The 20,681-nt window shown below is 43.1% G+C and overlaps 1 protein-coding gene across 3 annotated transcripts in view; it reads left to right on the top strand.

Moving 5' to 3' along the window:
- Positions 1–1,157: 1,157 nt before the first annotated feature.
- Positions 1,158–20,681, top strand: part of LOC121291622 (zinc finger protein 239-like) — a 44,002-nt gene continuing 24,478 nt past the window's right edge. The window contains exons 1-4 of one of the 3 annotated variants that reach the window (XM_041213069.1): positions 1,158–1,201; positions 1,972–3,459; positions 4,907–5,002; positions 7,642–10,032. In XM_041213069.1, coding sequence (XP_041069003.1) covers positions 2,536–3,459; positions 4,907–5,002; positions 7,642–7,689 — 1,068 coding nt within the window. In that variant the 5' untranslated portion in view covers positions 1,158–1,201; positions 1,972–2,535 and the 3' untranslated portion in view covers positions 7,690–10,032. Of the gene's footprint in view, positions 1,202–1,971; positions 10,033–20,681 lie in introns of those variants that run through there. The other 2 variants (XR_005946040.1, XR_005946039.1) reach the window with 2 other exon arrangements.

The following is a 20,681-nucleotide window of genomic DNA, read 5'->3' as shown; positions in this document are numbered from 1 at the left end:
TATGATAGAGTTTAAAATGGTGCTCTTTCTCTCTACCCCTCTCATCTTAAAAATGCTGGAGGAGGAGGAGATAGGAGAGGGAGAAGAGGAAAGAGAGATGATTGAGGAGGAGGTGATTAGGGACAAGGTCCATCCCTTTCTTCCATGGCTGATGCCACCATTTCATGCACAATACACTGAGCAGGAGGTGTTGTTTATTGATGCCCATGTTTCTCTGAGGCAGCTCACAGAGAGAAGCTAGGGGGATGTTGAAGAACAATTTCAGGAACTGGCTACATCTGGGGGTGGATCGCAGTATTCCCCAGAGAGAGAGAATGGTCACAATCATCCCAGTGTACTGCACACTGAACAATATCACTCTCAAACCAGGTCTAGATTGGGACAGTTCAGGAGCGGAACCGGGAGGGGTGAATGGACTGCGATATCCCGGGAGAGGCAAATGGACCAGGGCATCCTGGGAGAGGCGAATGGACCAGGACATCCCGGGAGAGGAACTGGACAAGGCGAATGTTGAGCCTCAGAAATTTTAGCTGAGGGGAGCTGAACCTCCACAGGAGGCCACCCCTGCACAGGGCAGGCCTGTTAGATATCAAATCATGGGGCGTCTACTCACACAATGAGCCCCACCTAACACCCCAAATCAAGGATTCACTCCATGAGTCATTGGATAAATCTTCCCTCTCCATCCCTCTGTCTCTCTCTCTCTCCTGTTTCTCTTTTTACTGTGCCCTTCTCACCTGTGTTGCTCAGTCCTATGCCTGTGCTGATCCCACTGCACGTCATTGATGCTTTGGCTGTTGTGGGTCTTCCTCTTCTGATCTGCTGTCAAACACATCTGAGGCTACATGTCCCACACTGATGTTGTCAGTTTGAAAGCCTCCAAGGATGAAGAATGCTATTCCCACATTAGAAATCTCTGTCAAACGTTTACCAGGGGAACTGAGACAGCAGCTGCAATAAGTGAGGTTTTATTCAGATGGGACAATGACAAGTTTAATTCCCACCTGATCTGCTGCTCAAAGTCACCTCCATTTCACTGGTCAGTTACCCAAGCTTCAGGAAACTCATGTTGCTCCAGAAATATTTGGATTGGCTGTGAGAGACGTCAATCAGAGAGCTCACCCACTCTGCCCATTCTCTCCTCTTCCTCTTCCACAGCTGGTTCACTTCCTGTAGGGACTGAAAACCAAGTGAGGAGATGGTGAGTGAAGGAACAGAATGTATAATAATTACATCACATAATATCCACACTAATGTTCAGGCAGTATGACTGTCCTGTGGGGAATCAGGTGTGGAAATGCCCCTTATGCTGTGTGAGAAGGTCCAGCTGAGAGAGCTGTTTACTGGGTGCTTTGTGCTGAACTGTTTGACTGGAGCTGTGTGTTGGATATTGAGTGTGTTTATTGGAAGCATTTCCCTTCTGATTTACAAGCTGAGTTTTGTTGATGGGTCATTACTGAATATGAGAAGGTGAGGTGTAATTATCTGGGAGGTGCAGAGTGTCTGAGGATTCTTACTGATTTCCTATTGTTGAGTCCTGTGTGTGCGAAGGGAGACAATTATTATCCTGACACAGTCCCTCTGAGGGGATATTGCCCAGTTGAAGTGAGTACTCCGGAACAGCTGCCTCCTTGGAAGCAGCCTGGGTTTGGATTTGATAGTTTTGCCCAGTGCTGTGGCTGATAGCTGAATTTGGGATGTGCAGTCTGAGCATGTGCAGTGTATCTAATTTCCCAGGATAAACCAGAACCCTTCAATCAGCTACACTGAAGCAATATTTTCCTTAGCTTCTAGCACTTCCTGTCCAGTGTGTTCTTCTCAAATAATTTTTGAAAACAAGAGGAGAGATTTCCAAATCTCCATTCAATTGACTTGGCAGACTGGCACTCACTATGGAACACAGAGTCAGCCCCTTCAACAAAGGAGGAGAGGCAGTTGGGGGAAATCATGTTTCCTTTTCCTGTTTTACAGAAGGATTGCACCATACTACACCAGAGAATACAGAGTGGATAGACACTGCAGATAAATCCTGATCATCACTCAAGGAACAACTGCACAACTGTCAAGACATCCAGTCCCTTCACAGCATTGTTCAACACAGAAGGTTTGGCAGTGAAACCATCATCTGGAAATCGGTCGGGTCAGGGGAGCTTTGACATATCATCAGATTTGAAACTGGTCAGTGGTGCGGAACCTTCTATCAGAACCAACCTTTCTGAAGGTTCAGCTGTGGGTGATCGGTCAGGATGAGGCTGGGAAGAAGTGTGAGTGACTCCAAGTGTGGTGAGAGCTTCAATCATTCATTGAGCCTCATGAACCACTGACTCATTCCTACAGGTGAGAGGCTGTTCAAGTGTGAGGTGTGTGAGGAGGGCTCCACAGGCTCATAAGACCTACGAGCATGCAAAATGCATCTGTGGAACAAACATATATAAGAGAAACCATTGAAATGTGAGGTGTGCAATCTAGAATTTGTACAGTCATGTCTTGAAGTATCAATGTATTCACATAAGTGAGGCACCATTCACTTATGAGATGTGTGACAAATCATTCTCAGACTCATCAACTCTCTGTGAACGCCAATGCTTTCACTTAGAGGGGAAACCATTCACATGTGAGGTATGCAACAAATACTTCTCACAGTCCTCGAACCTCCGTAGACACCAACGCATTCACACAGGAGAGAAACCATTCACATGTGAGGTGTGTGACAGATCATTCTCCCAGTCATCGAACCTCCGCGCACACCAACGCATTCACAGAGGGGACAAACCGTTCACTTGCAAAGTGTGTGACAAATCATTCTCGCGCTTAATGAACCTCCACGTGCACCAGCGCATTCACACAGGGGAGAAGCTGTTCACGTGCGAACTTTGTAAAAAAGCCTTCACACAGTTATCGAGCCTCCTGCAACATCAGACAATCCACACAGGGAAGAAAGCCTTCAAGTGTGAGGTTTGTGATAAAGCTTTTGCGATATCTACAAGGCTGCTGATGCACCAGAGAATTCACACAGGAGAGAAACCATTCAGGTGTGAGGTTTGTGAGACGTCTTTCACCCAATTTTGTGAACTCTTGACGCACCAGAGGATTCACACAGGGGAGAAGCCCTTCATGTGTAAGGTGTGCAATAAATCTTTCTCACAATTATCAACCCTCAGCACACACCAACGTATTCACACAGGGGAGAAACCATTCACGTGTGAGGTCTGTGACAAATCATTCTCGTCATCATCAACGCTATGCAAACATCGACGTATTCACACAGGGGAGAAACCATTCATGTGTGAAGTGTGCAACAAATCCTTCTCGCAGTCATCGAACCTACGGGCACACCAGCGCATTCACACAGGGGATAAGCCATTCACGTGTGAAGTGTGTGACAAATCGTTCTTGCATTTAATGAACCTCCGCAGACACCAACGCATTCATACAGGGGAGAAGCCGTTCATGTGTGAGGTTTGTGACAAAGCCTTCACACAGTTATCGAGCCTCATGAAACATCAGACAATCCACACAGGGGAGAAATCCTTCAAGTGTGTGGATTGCGATAAAGCTTTCGCAACATCTACAAGGTTTCTGATGCATCAGAGAATTCACAAAGCAGAGTAACCCTCCATCTGTGAGGTTTTCAACCCTCCAGTCAGAGGATTCAACCAGGTTAGAAACTCTTCAGATGTGAGGTGTATTACCAGGATTTCATCCACTCCTCCAATCTCCTAAAGCGCCAGCGGATCCACTGCTTAGAAACCATTCCAGTGTGAGATGTGTTACCAGGATTTCACACCGTCAGTGTATCTCCTGATCCATCAACTCACTAACACAGGGCAATCAATGTGAGTTCTATAATAAAACCTTCACACAGTTATTGGACCTCCTGGAACAACAATGAACCCACAACGGAGACAAACCCTTCCAGTGTGATGTGTGACAGGATTGTTTCACCTACTCCTCCTCTCTCGCCATACACCAACGTCTCCACACAGACTTGGAGCCGGGTCACCTGCTTCCGTTACACTGAGAATTGTCTGTGTTGTTTCCCCTCCCGTGTTTACACAGGGGAGATGTTGTTTCAAAGCATTGTCTGTCTCAGCAGTGCCTGTCTCAAACCTCTCCCACCATCAGTCCAATTATTTCAATAAGGCCAATTTAACCTTTGACCAGATCACTAAACATCACCAATGAAGACATCAATATGTATGGAAGCTCCTATATAAACTCAGCATCCTTTCAGTGCAGCATCAGGTACAAGTCACTCACTGACTCTCACTCTGACCAAGAAGGAAATCAGATATTCAGTGGTTAGAAAGGCTTCAGCTTCTGATCTACCAGCACAAGCACCCGGGGGAGGAGCCATTCCTGGGGTAGTAATGGAGGGACTTCAATTAGTCTTAGCATCTCTGGTCTATGGAGGGGGAGAATCAGCCAGGAATCCCGTTCCTCATCGGTGATCCCAGCTGGGAATTCAGGGGGAGGGCAGGATGTGTCTCAGCTGTGACAGTCTCCATTGTCTCACAACATTCAGTGTCTGGGTCTACACATGCTGAATGGCCACTCGAATAGAGCACTAGAGGCCGATCAATGTCCACAGCCTGTACTCTAGGTCAGTACTTTGAGGACTGGAGGGAATGTGAGAGGACAACAGCTTGTATTTATAGAGCACTTTAGTATAGTCAAATATCCCAAAATGTTTCATAGAGACGTAATCAGAGAAAAAATAACACCGAGACAAAGAAAGAGATATTAGGAAGGGATGACCAAAATTAGGGAATAGTTTCTCACCAACTACTCAATCAACTCGTTTAATCATCTTAAACACCTCAATTAAATAACTCCTTAATTTTCTGCATTCAATGGACTAAAAGCTCAGTCTGTACAACCTGTCCTCATAATTTAACTCTTTTAGCCCCAGGAACATCCTAGTGAATCTTCACTGCACTTCGTCCAAGGCCAATGTATCGTTCCTGAGATGTGGTGCCCAGAACTGAACACAGTTCTCCAGGTAGGGTCTAAACAGAGCTCTGTACAGCTGGAACATAACTTCCACAAGGACACAGTTGGTTCTGGGGAAGAGAAGTTGTGGGTTATCTTTTCTCTTCAGGATGGTCCTGGAGTAATGAGCAGTTTTGGCTTGATGTTGTCCAGTCAGATCTGGCGATGGATGGTTAAACCAGTTGTGTACCAGATATGCTCAAATCTTCACCCATTGGACTTGAAAAGCAGGACATGGACCAGGAAGGAAAAGAGTAAAAGTAATTTTGGGAATAAGGGTGTAGAAGGTGGATATGAGGAAGTGGTTAAATCAGATTGACGATGCCAGAAGCATTGTGTTGAATGGAGTGCCAAAGGTCAGAGAGTTGGGAATTAGAAAGCGCTGTCTAACTCACCTGGGGGAAGAGTGTCTCCCAGGAATGGAAACTGATTGGTCCATAGACCCATGTGACCATTGAATCTCTGTAACCATTGGTGGGTTTGTATAATGGAAACGAGTTCTATCCTGTGCCACTAAAGTTCGGTGTCTTTTCTGATCATCGGAATTGGGAGCCAGACTAAAGCACAGGATTTTAATGAAACTTCTGTCTGTCGTATTCTGAGAGAGTTTCCCCTGATTTGATCGTGTGTGTCAGTAAAGTGAGCCAGCTCTCAGGAGTGGGTATGGGGTAGAATTGGACCCTGCTTTAGTTGGTGATGTGAATTATAGACAGATCCTCTTCAGGTGACGGGTGTTTTACTAATACCATACGTAATGTTTGTATTCTCCTGTCTGGGAGGACTACTATCCTGAGTATGGTGAGGGAGTTGGGGTGAGTCTCTTCGGACCTGAGTTCCCTCAACCCATTATACCTCAATGTAATAACGGGGTGATATGTTCACCTTACACTCTTCCAAGATTCATTTCATGTTCTGGGAAAGATCTTGTGTCATTTCCAAATGCTTTAATATTTCAGTTGATTCAAAGTTTGGTGTGAGCTGAATAGTGTTTTTTTTTTGTCTGCTGTTTTATCAAGCTTCAGTATGGATTTATAACTCACAATAAATTATTTTTTTTAGCTGAACCCAACTACCTGATTTGTCACCATGGTGTGTTCATATTCACTGAAATACTCAGGAATCTACAGTAAGAGTCCTGTACACAATATATGGTCAATGTCACTGGGCTAGTACACTTTCTCCATCAATGGGTTTATAATTTTCAGTTCGCAGGAAGCATGATGTTTCCCCATGAAAGAAAGTGTTGCATTTACATATCAACTTTCACAGATTCAAGGCATACCAAAGCACTTTACAGCCAATGAAATGCTTTTTGAAGTGTAGTCGCTGTTGTAATGAAGGAAACATGGCAGCCAATTTGCGCACAGCAAGCTCCCACAACCAGCAATGTGATAATGATCAGATAATCTGTTTTAGTGACATTGATCATGGGGTCCATATTGACCAGGACACCAGGGATAACTCCCCTACTCTTCTTTAACTTAGTGTCATGGCATCTTTTACTTTCACCTGAGAGGGCAGATGGCCCTTGGTTTAATTTATCTGTAAGATGGTAAGTCTGACAGTGTAGCGCTCCCTCAGTACTGCGCTGGAGTGTCAGCCTCAGTACTCAAATGTCTGGAATGAGACTTGAACCCAGACCTTCTGACTCAGAGACAAGAGTGCTAGCTAAGCCACAGCTGACAATTTATATTTCTGTTGTATTAGATTCAGTTTCTAAGGGGTTAGGTCCCAAGGCTGTGTACAGAATGCTTTTCCCCCTGTAAACTGGCAGCCTGAAAGTTTGATTTGATTTAAAGTGGTAACTAGTTAGAGCTGCAGGTGTCAGTGTTGTCTTTGTGTCTGGGTTCCTGAAGCTGTGAATGGTGGTAAAGTCCCTGGTGTCAGCTGGAATGGACATCTTAAGGGATTGTCTTCAATCAGTACTGCTGATTAACCATTCTGCTTTCATTCACTCATGAAAGTTCTATTGTTAGGCACAGTTATAAATGTCTGTCAGGAATAAAACTTGAGGAATAACCCACTCTTCCCAGGAAAACTCAGTGTTAGTTTTTGAGCTTGTTTTCAAATCCCTCCATGGCCTCTCCCCTCCCTATCTCTGTAACCTCTTCCAACCCTCAGTACTGCACTGGAGTGTCAGCCATGATTTTTTGTGCCCAAATCCTGGAGTGGGACTTGAATCCACAATCCTCTGACTCAGAGAACAAGGTTGTGGGTTCAAGTCCAACTCCAGATGGATTATTCCATTAACGTGGATTAAAGTTGTTGTCAGGGCCACACGAATAATTCCTCAGGCTCCGGGCTCCCTGTACAAACCACACCCACCATTTATTGAAACACAAACTTGTAAAATGAATGACGAAATTATCCTGTAGATCTTTACACACTGCATTGATCATGAAGCCAATCAGATCACAATTAAATAAAATTGCTTTGGTCACACACAATTTTTAAAATGTTTGCTTGAGTAAAACTCCTTTGTAAATATACATCAACTACAAGGACACAAGTTGTTGCCAGGAGTTTCTGCTATTTTGTGTTGCTTTTATCTGTGTACTCTGACTGAAATTGACCATATCAGGAATTTTAAATGTAAGTTATGTCAAGTTTAAATTGAATTTTAACTCTGGTTTATTAAACATCACCCAGGAAGTTGGTACCAACCACAGAAATGACCACGGCCCCAGATGGGAATAATGAGAGTGGTGAGTTTCTGCCAATTGCGTCTGTTTGAGGCGGCTCTTCAAATTACACTCAGAGTTTTTGGGCGTTCAGGCACCAATAGTCAGTCATGTTCATGACTCCAGTCTACATGTTGTGGTCAGCAATTATTTCAGCAAACTACAGAGCCAAATAAAATCCCCTTCATTCACAGGATGGTGTTTCTCTTCTTAAGGATGACAACGCCATTCATTAACGCTGGAAAGAACACTTTGAATAATTCCTCAACCGAATCTACAGTAGTAGCTGATACCCTCCAGTCTATTCCCCAGTGCCTGTGGTAGAATCCATGGGTAAGTCACATTAACAGGAGAAATAGTTAAAAATAGTTCAATGTCAGCATAATTACACTATTAGCTCAATAATATTGTATGGAGTTTCTGCTTTGTTTTTTTCATTTATGATAGTGTTTAAAAAGGTGCACTTTCTCTCTTTCCTTCGTCTATATAATGCTGGAGGAGCAGAAATAGAGAAGAGGGGAAATAGAAGAGAGAGACAGAGGTAGGAGAGAGAAAGAGAGAAAAATAGCAAGAGATAGAAGAGGATGAGGAGGAAAGAGGAGCGAGGGAAAAAGAGGCAGGAGAGGGGATGAGAATGAACATGGAGTGATGGGAAGAAGAGAGCGGATTGAAAAGGAAGGAGAAGTGGGAAAGAGGGTGAGGTGAAAGAGAGAGAGGGAGGGAGTTAGGAGGGGAAAGCGAGATAGAGGAGAGAAGAGGAGAATAAATTTCTTCCTCTCCTATGTATCCCCCCCCAAACCCCGTGTCCCTCCTCCTGTCCAAAATCCCTGAACATCCTTTGCAATAAGTTTGTGACAGTTTGGGCTAGAATTTGACTCACAATTCTCAAATCCAACAAATCGGTGAATCATCTACACAACTGTTGGTTGCCGAATCTCCGCTACAGGTGGCACTTTATTGGATCAGGATGAAGGCCTTTAGCTGTTATTACCTGACTTCAAGTTTCTTGGATATCCAGATTGTTGAAGCACAGTCCACAGAGCCTTGCAATTTGCTGAGTCAAATGCTTTGGTCACAGTGATGAACGTAATGAAGAGTACCTGGTGTTGTTTCTGATATTTTTGCTGAGTTTGTTCATCAACAAAGACCATGTCGGATGTTCTTCTGGAAGGTCTGAAGCCAAGTCAAAGTTCTAATTGATGTCTGTATCACTCGATCCATGTGGGGGACTGATACCTGCTGGACAAATCATTGACTTGTTCGATCTGTGAAGAACATCCACCCAGCACCAAGACATCACAAGGCCCAAAGTCCAAGAGGAAGAAGATCAATGTCTCAGCCCTAAAACAGCCCAACCGAAGAGAGGAATTCCAGGTGTAGCTCATGTCCAATCTGGAAAAGGAGGCAGAATTGACATCCAGAGATGAATCCAGAAGATAAAGGATGGGAAGGGAAAGCCTGAGAGATCCAAAAATATGTTGATATTCATGACAGCAAATCTTTTTTGCAGTCACGAGGGCTATCTATAGACTGAGGTCAAATGAACAAAATCCCCTTCGTTGACAGGATGGTGTTTCTCTTCTTAAGGATGACAGTGCCATTCATTGACGGTGGAAAGAATATTTTGAATAACTCCTCAACCGAATCTACAGTTACAGCTGATACCCTCCAGTCTATCCCCCAGTGCCTGTGGTAGAATCCATGGGTGAGTCACCAACGATGGGAGAACTACAACAAACAATTGCTATGATATGGCAGGTGGTATTTGCTGGGCTGCTCACATCCCAAAGAGAAACTTGGTTAGGCTATCACAACGATTTTACAATTTGTATTTATTACAATACGGTGTGTGTACTGAAGTGAAAAGTAAATATTCCACTACCACTTTTGGAGATTCTAAATATTAAATGGGAACATTTATTAAGAAAAGAAAACTTAAACACACAAGAATACAGTTACATTTAGTCTTATAACATTTCCCAAAGCATTACGTAGCTAGATTCATAAATAAACACCTTATTCCAGGCATCAATCCCTTTTGATTCTTAATCTATAAAACATCCAGTAATATTACTGCAAGGCTATGCTGCTATACTGGAGGCATTTCACAAGCTTCTCTCTCCCTCGACAATGGAAATCCAAGACTTGTAACAAAACCTTGCTTTCTGAGGTGGCTAGAGGCTGTTTTTTCACAGGCCTGTCTTCGCACAGCACAATCTTGAAGATCACATGGCCGCCTTCTCATACAGCTTTCAATCTTTCCCTAAATGTATTTTCTCCCCTTTTATCTTTAAATCCATTGTTCTTAACCTTCTTTTGAAAATTACCTTCCTAAAAATCTAAAAATTGTTCATATTGCCATTATGACTACCATTTTGGGAAAATAAACATTTATTTATAATCTTTGTCGGTTGTAAAGCTTCTTTTCTGAAATTCAACAGCTAAAAATATACTTCTCATTTATCTCCTAATAGAAATTCCTGTTCATGTGCATTTACTAGTCCATGAAGCAGTCCATGTCCAAATGCAGCAAGACCTGGACAATATCCAGGCTTGGGCTGACAAGTTGCAATTAACATTCACACCACACAAGTGCCAAGCAATGAACATCTTCAACAAGTGAGAATCTAAGCTTCACCCTTTGACATTCAATGGCATTACCATCACTGAAAACCCCACTGTCAATATCCTGGGGGTTAGCATTGACCAAAAACTGAACTGGACTAGTCATAAATACTGTGGCTACAAGGACAGGTCAGACGCGAGGAATCCTGTGGCAAGTAACTCACCTCCTGAATCCCCAAAGTCTGTCCATCATCTATAAGGCACAAGTCAGGAGTGTGATGGAATATTCCCTACTTGCCTGGATGAGTGCAGTTACCACATCACTTAGGAAGCTGGACATCATCCAGGAGAAACAGCCCACCTGATTGGCACCACATCCACAAACATTCACTCCCTCCACCACTGACGCACAGTAGGAGCAGTGTGTACCATCTACAAGGTGTACTGCAGGAATTCACCAAGGCTCCTTCAACAACACCTTCTAAACCCATGACCACTACCATCTAGAAGGACAAGGGCAGCAGATAGATGGGAACACCACCACCTGGAAGTTCCCTTCCAAGTCACTCACCATCCTGACTTGGAAATATGTTGCTGTTCCTTCATTGTTGCTGGGTCAAAATCCTGGAAATTCCTTCCTAACAGCACTGTGGGTGTACCTACACCACATGGACTGCAGCGGTTCAAGAAGGCAGCTCATCACCAGTTTCTCAAGGACAACTAGGGATGGGCAATAAATGCTGGTCCAGCCAGCAAAGTCCACATCCTGTGAATGAATAAAAAACACAATATCCCATCTTTTCTTGTCCATCTCCACTTCAAAATGCCTGCCTAAACATATATCCCTTTGTTGATTTAAACCTTGCAGTCTGACTGTCTTCAGTCTAATTAAATTAGTCACACACACACATATACAGCCCCCACAAGCCTGCTTCACAGCATCCCACAGTAATATTGGAAAAAATGATATTTTCTTTACGCAAACAGATGAAAAACCACAAAGCCTGTGGCCCCGATGGTATTCCAGCTGAGTCTTCAAAGCTGGTGGGCTTCTGCTCACATCAAGACTCCATGAACTCATCCTACAGATTTGGGAGGAAGAAGAACTCCCTCCGACTTCAGGAATGTGACAATTGTAACTATCTTCAAGAAAGGAGATAAATCACACTGTGGAAACTATTGAGGTTGTTCCCTCTTGTCCAGAGTAGGGACAACCCTGACAAACATTCTCCTGAATCACCTACTACTTGTGGCTGAGGAAATCCTCCCAGAGACACAGTGTGTTGGGGAAATCGGAGTGAACACTCAAACCCAGGAGGTTTGTCTCGGAAGCCTTTTATTAAAATCGTGATATCATGGAGAGCCCAGCAGCTTACAGTGGAGGTAGCTGACACTCTGAAGAAGCATCAGAGTACACACATAGTTATAGTAAAAGTTGTACATATCAAAGTGCCCGAAGGTGGAAAAACTGTCGAACCTTCAAAAATTAATTACATTGAGAATCCTTGTTTACGGCATGCAGTATATAATTGATCTATTCTAGCTTACGACTACCCAGGATCTTACGAGGAGCCCATCTGGTGATAAGAAGTGAGACAGAGAATAGATAACCCTGCTTGACCTTATCTATAGTGCTAGGGGGTGAATATGCTAAAACACAAATGACCATTGCTTGATCCTGTCCCTTTGAGTTGGGGCAGACATCCCATCCTTGCGTTAAAAATTCCAGGCAGCTTGTTTATGATACTCCTTTCCTCCTTTACTGCTCAATGAGCTAGCAGCTGCAGGTGTGCCTACGAGAACCAAGAGGGAACTGTGCTGTAGTATTCCACTGTGATTTTAACCAGTTAGCCCTTAGTTGTCCTGTAGATGTATTTTATTCTTCCACAATCCCCCCTTGTTAATCTTTTAGATTAACACCAATGAGGAATAGTATCTTCATCATCATAAGGGGGCTCATAACCGTAAGGAAAATGCCGATCCCTGGCAGGGTAAACTTTTTCTCCCCACCAGTGGGTTTCACTGGGGCCAGTGCGTACCATTTGAGGGACAATGGGAGCTCCTCCTAATCTAGTGGTGACTCCATTCATAGCTCCATTAATACAGCAAATCCTCAAAGTAGCACATGCGCAACATCCTATAACACCTGTTAAAACTACCTGATTGAAACATACAGCAGCCAACTTCCCCAATCGGAGAACCACCCTGTTACTGTAGCCCACCAGGAATCCCTGTTATAAAAAGTGCTCAATATTTCCCCAACTTTCTTTATTTCTCGCACTTTATCCATAACATGCTGTCCCAGCTTATAGATACCAGTTGCAAGGTTCGAACACCAATAGGTGGCGTTTATCAGCCCCTGAGGAGGCTTGATTCTTATCCCATGATCTGTATAGTTCCACTCATTAGCAGGTGGAGAGCGACAGAACCATCCCCTGAACATATTGGATTCTTTTTCATCTGACTGGGTGTGGAAATTTGTGAGATCCTTCACTTCTTCCTCAGTCATTGGTTTTGCCTGATAGGCGCTTGACTCACCTCCATGTTGGGGAGTCTGGGCACATATCCAACAGGCACCCTGTCCTACTTGTCTAGCATAGGCGCGGCATAAAGACAAAAAGGTGTTGGGGTGAGAATCCTTTGGGTACACCCCACAAAATATAGCAAAAAGACAGAATATAGGAAAAGGCAGTATCCGATACATAATGCAAATTAGTTCACTGGTAACAATGGTTATAGGACTGCCGAACAATGTTTTTTTTTTTACAACGAGTGGCGTGGACCCAATCTTCCTTCCCTTTAATCTTTGGGGCCGTTCGAGTTGTTAGTAGCACAAGATAGGGTCCTTTCCACCCTCTCATGCAATTCAGCTGCTGTCTTGCAATGAGGAAAATGAGTATAAATCCAACATTTAGTCTGATTAACTTGTGAGGCTACAGCCTGCATTCGTTGAACCGCAGAATTGGTAGTCCATGCCCCCCGCAAGGACCACACAGGACAGGATCCAAATCAGAGTCAGAATTCCGACGGCTCAGTCAAAGTTCTTGCACAAGCACTTCCGTCCGAGGTCAGCGTCCGCTTGACGTGCGATGCGTGGATCCACAAGGGACGTCCTTCAACCTTCACGGCCGTATGGGTGGTGAGCGGGACTTGGAAAGGTTCTTTCCATCGAAGTTCCAAACAGTTCTTTCTCCTGAAGGTCTTTATTAGGACTAGGTCCCCGGGCTGGTATTGATGGCAGTCTTCAATGGTGGGCTTTTTCTGAGCTTCTACTTCCTGCATATACGAGCTCTTGAGATAGTTAGGGTGAGAGCGCATAGTCATGAGCGCCAAGGGTAGAGCTGCAGGCCCTTTCAAACTGGTTTCTTCACATAATTTAGCTAGTTTGTTTTTCAGAATACCATTTTGTCTTTCCACCGCTCCAGTAGACAGGGGGTGGTATGGGCAGGAAAGGTGATGGTTGCATTGTAAGGCCTTCAACAGTTCCTTTATCACTTTAGCAGTAAAATAGACAATTTTACAACAACAACAGCATCATTTCGTCGGGTGGGATATGCCTCCACCCATCGCGAGAACAAACATACTAGAACTAAAACATAATTATAGCCCATACATTTAGGCATTTGTATAAAGTCCATTTGTAGGTGTACAAACGGGCCCCATGGCTGGGGTCTTATACCAGCAGTCACTGTGGGCATCTTGCCTGGGTTATGTCATTGACATAGGTATGACAGGTATTACTAATACAATGCCTATTAGCATATTACTATTCACTATACATTCAACATTCATTTTATATACACGTGTTAAACCCCTGAGCTGGCAACTGGTTAAGTCATGATTCTTGTGTCATGAGAGATTCAATAAATGCTCATTAGTTACCCATAAAGGGACTACCCTTTCTTTAGTCTGTCTTAAATTTTCTCAGGCTTGTTCCAGTGCCCAAGATCCATAGGTGCTGCATACATAATTTCTGTTCACTTCGTCTGAAATATTTTTCCCTATTTCAATTAATTTATTGATAGTCCCCGCATGACTTTCGAGCACGGTAGCCAGGCTTTAGATTAACCAATGATGTCCCTATATTGAATATCATAGCGACATCATTTATCAGGCTGCGCTTAATGCAGTTCCCTCCCAAGCCTGATCGCATCTCACCGCTGAACTGAACTGCTTCAGTCATCAATTGGCGCGGCAGAACTGTATAGAGTGCTTGGGTATGGGTTGAGCACCATTGGGGCAGGACGACACCGGATACATTCAAGACTATGGGTACCAGCTCATGGTGTACATTATCATACAAAACTTCTGATTAACTAGTACCAAACCATTCATCGGTCCTGGATGCATAGTCGGACAAGATGGATCAGTCGGTGTGGTTTGAGGGGCTTCAATTATCTCTACTCAGACTGTGAAGGTAGAGGTGGGAGGTGGCTGGGTTGTGGCGGACCTCCCATGCTCGATCTGAAGCAAACCCTTACTACAATTTGAAAGCACTTGTTCTCCTACTGTTACGTTTATCATTCCCCTTTGCGTGTCGCATTCGGCACTGTCCATGTTGTACCAAAGTTCCTTCTGCGGTGCAGGATGAGCAGTGATGATCCCCGACCTTTTTGCCAGTACTAATAGGCCCACGACCAGGATCATAGATCAGTGGAGACATTAACATCGGCTCCCATTCTCTGGGTTACCGCTTGGTCAATTGTCATGTATCTTTAACTGTGTGTAGTGCCTCCATTTACTTCCCGTTTTCATATCTACAAGTGCGCATGTACCACCTGTCATAATTAGCTGGGATGGTCCATTGTTGCTCTTTGGATTTGCCTGTTTCCATATCCTTAATCATCTGTCAGTCTTTAACTTCCTCTCTCAACTCATGTAATTGCCTACTTAATTCCCTTACAATGTCCTGTATTTTTCCTTTCAGTCGCCCTACACCTCCTACTATAATGCCTTCAGGTAATTGTATGGCTTTTCCTGTTATCATTTCAAATGGGGTGAACCTGTTGGTCCTACTTGGGGTAGCCCACAGTGTATTAGAATATTGGGCTGTTCCCTGTCTCTTGATTGATGTTTTTTTTTAGTTCATCCTTTCCACCATCCCTGGACTCTGGGAGTGGTAAGGAATATGGAATTTCTGTTTAATCTCCATAAACTTACACACTTCTTTAATGACTCTCCCTGTGAAATGAGTTCCCTGATCTGAATCCATCTGGGTAGGCACCCCCACTCCTTCCAGTTTACTCTCTCCTGCTGCTGTCTCATGTCAGACCTCAATTCCTTAAACAACTGTACAATGCACCTTCTTATCCTTTCTTTCAATGTCTCAGTATCTTCACTTCCAGTGATGGTTCTCTCTGGGAACCGCTTAACTCTGCCTCTGTCATCAAGGTGTTAATCCTATGGTTTTACTCGTTGTAGCTTGCAGGCACATTAATATAATCAGTAATACATCTATTTAGCCTTTTTCCAGCTTTCCCTTTACCTGTATCCATCTTGTGGTAAATTGTTGTTAAGTATTATTTCTCCTTACATTTCAATTCCTGAACTACAGATTCCTCATAGTTTTACCTCTAAGTTTTCCTTCCTGACCATGATCATCCGAAGGTTTTCTTGAGTTCAGTTTCTCTATTGTCTTGATTGTTTAAAATGTTTCCTTGCTCTTTAGGCCATACTAACTATTCCATTTCAACGGGGATCTCTGTCTCTAGATCTTTGCTTATCTCCCCCTGTGCAGTTCCAATGCCTCAGTTGATGGCCAGATTATCAAATTAATTTCCCTTAAAACAGTTTGTACATTATGTCCTCTTTCCCTAATTCATTCTCTGACTTGACTCATACCAGTTTACACTTGCAACAGCTACCATCTTATCTTGTTCAGGTTGCCTGGAGAGACTATAAAATAAATAAGATGTTCTCATAACAGCTTTAAAAACAGAAATCAGGTATTGACATGTTTTGCTTCCTTTTCTTCTTCTCAAAAATTTTATTGTCTTAAAAGTAACCCACTAAATTGTGTCTCACCCTTTTCTTTTAGAATTATCCCAGATTCATTAACTCGGCCAAAAATTGGATTCTGCCAAACTTTGTAAAGGTCTTGAGCTTAGCTTCATATTTTGGGAACAGACTTTACAAATACAAAAGCTTGCAGCATTTGAATTAGTGCCAATTGTTGTCAGACCTTTTAAAATGAAAATTCCCTTTTTGAGAACTTTATCAAGAACCAAACCTCAAATTTTTAAACTTTGTAAGAACTGTAATTTACACTATCAAAATTAAAACAACCTCTTTTTCATGTGTAATGACTTGTATCCAAGTTATAATTTCCATATGTTTATTGACACATTCTTTATCTTAGATAGCATCCTAGTGATTCAAAAGTAACCTGTTAAATTACACTGCACTTTACATCTCAAGATTGTCCCAAATTCAAATTACAGTGCTTTTGGAAAGCAGATTTCCTTTAATATTTAATTAATCTCTTCATAAGAAACCCCTTTTTATCCACTGGAACCACCTAGACCTTGTGTTTATGTCTTTTCGTTTTCCTAGAATCCTTCTGAATTTCAAGTAATTTCTTTTTTCTCAGAATTTTAGAATACTAACTCGTATGTATTAATCCCAATCAGTTTGGAAGCTGATGATGAGGGTTATTCCCTACTAGTCTGCAAGGGGGTGGTATAAGGGTTGGTTCATCTCAAACAAAGGCAAGCCCTGTTTTATCTTTACACTACCTTCAAATTACGATTTTTGCCAGAAATCTCAACTCAAACCTTATACTCTAAACTTTGGAATATTTGAATAAACTTTTCCTTTAATCTAATATGGGGCTTTCGACTCTAAAGTGCTCAACTACACATACAAAAGAAAATTCAGGGAAGAAAACACATTAAAGCTCACATACAAATGCTTAATTGCACGCAAACAAACACATAGATAAAGGTATGTATCGATACTCCTATAATATTGAACTTAACTCTAAACGAAGCTTCGAGTAGCAGTGGGGGGAGTAAAGGGATCTTGAAGGCTCCACCTATAGGGACCTTCAAACTGACAAAAGCTCACATTTTCTCTGCTGCTGCTTGTCAATTGCTTATTAACCTCCTAGGGGTACCCTTTCTCTCTCTCTCTCTTCAGCACAAACAGCTCTTGTAACTTAGATCAATTCATTTTTTTTTAAGTTTTTGAAAATTCAGTAGCGGACTATCTTCTTCCCTTAAAACATATTATAACCACTCAAATCTGTTCCGATTAAAAGTTCCAGCTGATAGGAAGCTCTCTCCTTTGAGTCCATTTAACCCAATCAGAATCATATTAGACAATTTCAGGACCACAATGGACATACATATAAGCATTTGGGGTTCCCTTCAAAGGGGGAACCTGTGGTTTCTTTGATGTCATATTTCCCATTTTACTTAATAATAACACAAAAGAAAACACAGAACTTACTTACTTTTCACCTCCAGGGGACTCGAACCCCTGGGTATACTACAACTTTTTTCGTTTTCTTACCCATCTTCAAAGTTCCTAATTTAAGCTCCAGTTTCGCTGGTTTCAGTTTGTTCTCAGTACTTTGAGAAGCAGGGAGAGTGGCAGAGCACGCTCTGCTGTTGAGACCTCCCATTTTTCTGAAAAGAAAACACAATTAACAGCGCGGTGTGTTTCCTACCCTATGTGCTCACCAGTGTTTAAGAGTTCCTTAACAAGTCCTCCAGTTCCTTGGGTTTTTTTTTGAGTCTGGTCGGTAGCTACCCTTTTTCAAGCACTCCTCCTTTCAGCTAGGATGCTTTTCGTCCCCCTTTCACCTCTCCAACTTAAGATGCCACCTCTCCAACTTAAGAGGTAGCTGGGACACTATTTAACTGCACTCCCCCTTTCAGCTAGGATGCTGTTTGTACTCTCCCCAACTTAGGAGAGTCTCTCCCTTTCTCCGCAAGGGTTCTTTTTCAGAGATCCGATGGTCCAGGTTTTCAATTACCTCTCCAACTTAAGAGACCACAGGACTTCAGTCGGATCCCATCCTCGTCGCCAATTTGTTGCGGAAATCGGAGTGAACACTCAGACCCAGGAGGTTTGTCTCGGAAGCCTTTTATTAAAATCGTGATATCACGGAGAGCCCAGAAGCTTACAGTGGAGCTAGCTGACACTCTGAAGAAGCATCAGAGTACACACATAGTTATAGTAAAAATTGTACATATCAAAGAGCCTGAAGGTGATAAAACTGTCTAACCTTCAATAATTAATTACATTGTGAATCCTTGTTTACGGCATGCAGTATACAATTGATCTATTCTAGCATATGACTACTCAGGATCTTATGAGGAGCCCATCTGGTGATAAGAAGTGAGACAGAGAATAGATAACAAAACAAAAACAGAATTACCTGGGTCCTCATGTCACTGTGTGGAAGAATAAAATACATCTACAGGACAACTAAGGGTTAAACGGTTAAAATCACAGTGGAATACTACAGCACAGTTCCCTCTTGGTTCTCGTAGGCACACCTGCAGCTGCCAGCTTATTGAACAGTAAAGGAGGAAAGGAGTATCATAAACAAGCTGCCTGGAATCCTTAACGCAAGGACAACTAAGGGTTGTCCCATCCTTGCGTTAAGGATTCCAGGCAGCTTGTTTATGATACTCCTTTCCTCCTTTACTGTTCAATAAGCTGGCAGCTGCAGGTGTGCCTACGAGAACCAAGAGGGAACTGTGCTGTAGTATTCCACTGTGATTTTAACCGTTTAATCCTTAGTTGTCCTGTAGATGTATTTTATTCTTCCACACAGTGACATCTGTGCATAAACAGGAGCTGCTATACATATTGATATCTTCATTTGGTGATATTTGGTGATCTGCTCAAAGGTTAAGTTGGCCTTCTTGAAATGATTGGACTGATGGTGAGAGAGATTTGAGACAGACACTGCTGAGACAGACATTGCTTCGAAATGACAGCTCCCCTGTGTGAGCACTGGAGGGTAAACAACACAGAAAACTCTCAGTATAACGGAAGCAGGTGTCCCGGCTCCAACTCCCTGTGTAGATGTTGGTGTATAGTGAGAGGAGGTGAAACAATCCTGGTACATATCACAATAGAAATGTTTGTCTCCCACGTGGGTTCACTGATGTTCCAGGAGGTCTGACAACTCTGTGAAGGCTTTATTACAGAACTGATAGGGTTTCTCCCCTGTGTGAGGGGGTTGATGGACCAGGAGATACGCTGACTATGTGAAAGCTTTGTCAAACACCTCACACCTGAATGGTTTCTTGCCAGATTGAAGCTGGTGCTTCAGGAGATCAGAGATCTGGGCAAAAGCCTTATCACAGCATCATACTTGAAGAGTTTGTCCCCTGTGTGAATTGTCTGGTGTCCCAGGAGGGTCAAAGATGTACAAAAGCTTTATTATAAACCACATATTTGAAGTGTTAGTTCCCAGTGTGGATTGTGTGATGCTTCAGGAGGCTCGATAATTGTTTGAAGGCATTTTTTTACAATGTAACTCGTGAACAGCTTCTCCCCTGTGTGAATATGTTGATGTCTCACCAGCTCCAATTATTACACAGCTCACACCTGAAGGGCTTCTCCTCTCATGTGAATCCTCTGGTGCATCCAAGACCTCGTAGATGTTGCGAAAGCTTTATCACAAACCTCACTTGAAGGGTTTCTCCCCTGTGTGAATTGTCTGATGTCTTATAAGACTCGATAACTGTGTGAAGGCTTTGTCACACACTTCGCATGTGAATGGTTTCACCCCTGTATGAATACGTTGGTATACATGAAAGCTTGAAAAATATGAGAATGATTTGTTGCATACTTCACATGTGAATGGTCTCTCCCGTGTGAATGCGTTGGTGTTTGCAGAAGCTTGAAAAATGCGAGAATGATTTGTCGCGCACCTCATACGTGAATGGTTTCTCTCCTGTGTGAATGCGTCGGTGTCTGCGAAGGTTTGATGAGTACGAGAATGATTTATCACACACCTCACACTTGAATGGTTTCTCCCCTGTGTCAATCCTCTGGTGTGTGTGGAGACTTGATGACTGCGAGAATGATTTAGCACACACCTCGCACTTGAATGGTTTCTCCCCTGTGTGAATCCTCCGGTGTGTCTGGAGTTGGAAACAGGAAAAGGAAACATGATTTCCTCCAACTCCCTCTCCCTCTCCTCCTTTGCTGAAGAGGCTGACTCCTCAGTTAGAGACTGTTCCACAGTGAGTGCCAGTCTGCTATTCCCCTGTGTGGGGGATCAGATGCAAGTCCTTTCTCTTTCCTCACTTGACTGTCACACACCCTCTGTTTCCAGTAGGGACACTGGATAGTGACCAGGAGCAGACAATGTGGCTACTTTCTTTCCTCCACCCAAACCCCATCTTCCCTGGCACCGTGACGACAATGGAAAAGACAGTTGGGCGGAGTGTAAAACAGGCTATCAATTCACTATAAGCT

The sequence above is a fragment of the Carcharodon carcharias genome, chromosome 19, assembly GCF_017639515.1.
Source record: "Carcharodon carcharias isolate sCarCar2 chromosome 19, sCarCar2.pri, whole genome shotgun sequence".
In the NCBI taxonomy this organism is placed as follows: Eukaryota; Metazoa; Chordata; class Chondrichthyes; order Lamniformes; family Lamnidae; genus Carcharodon; species Carcharodon carcharias.
This window is presented reverse-complemented; position numbering and strand designations above follow the sequence as displayed.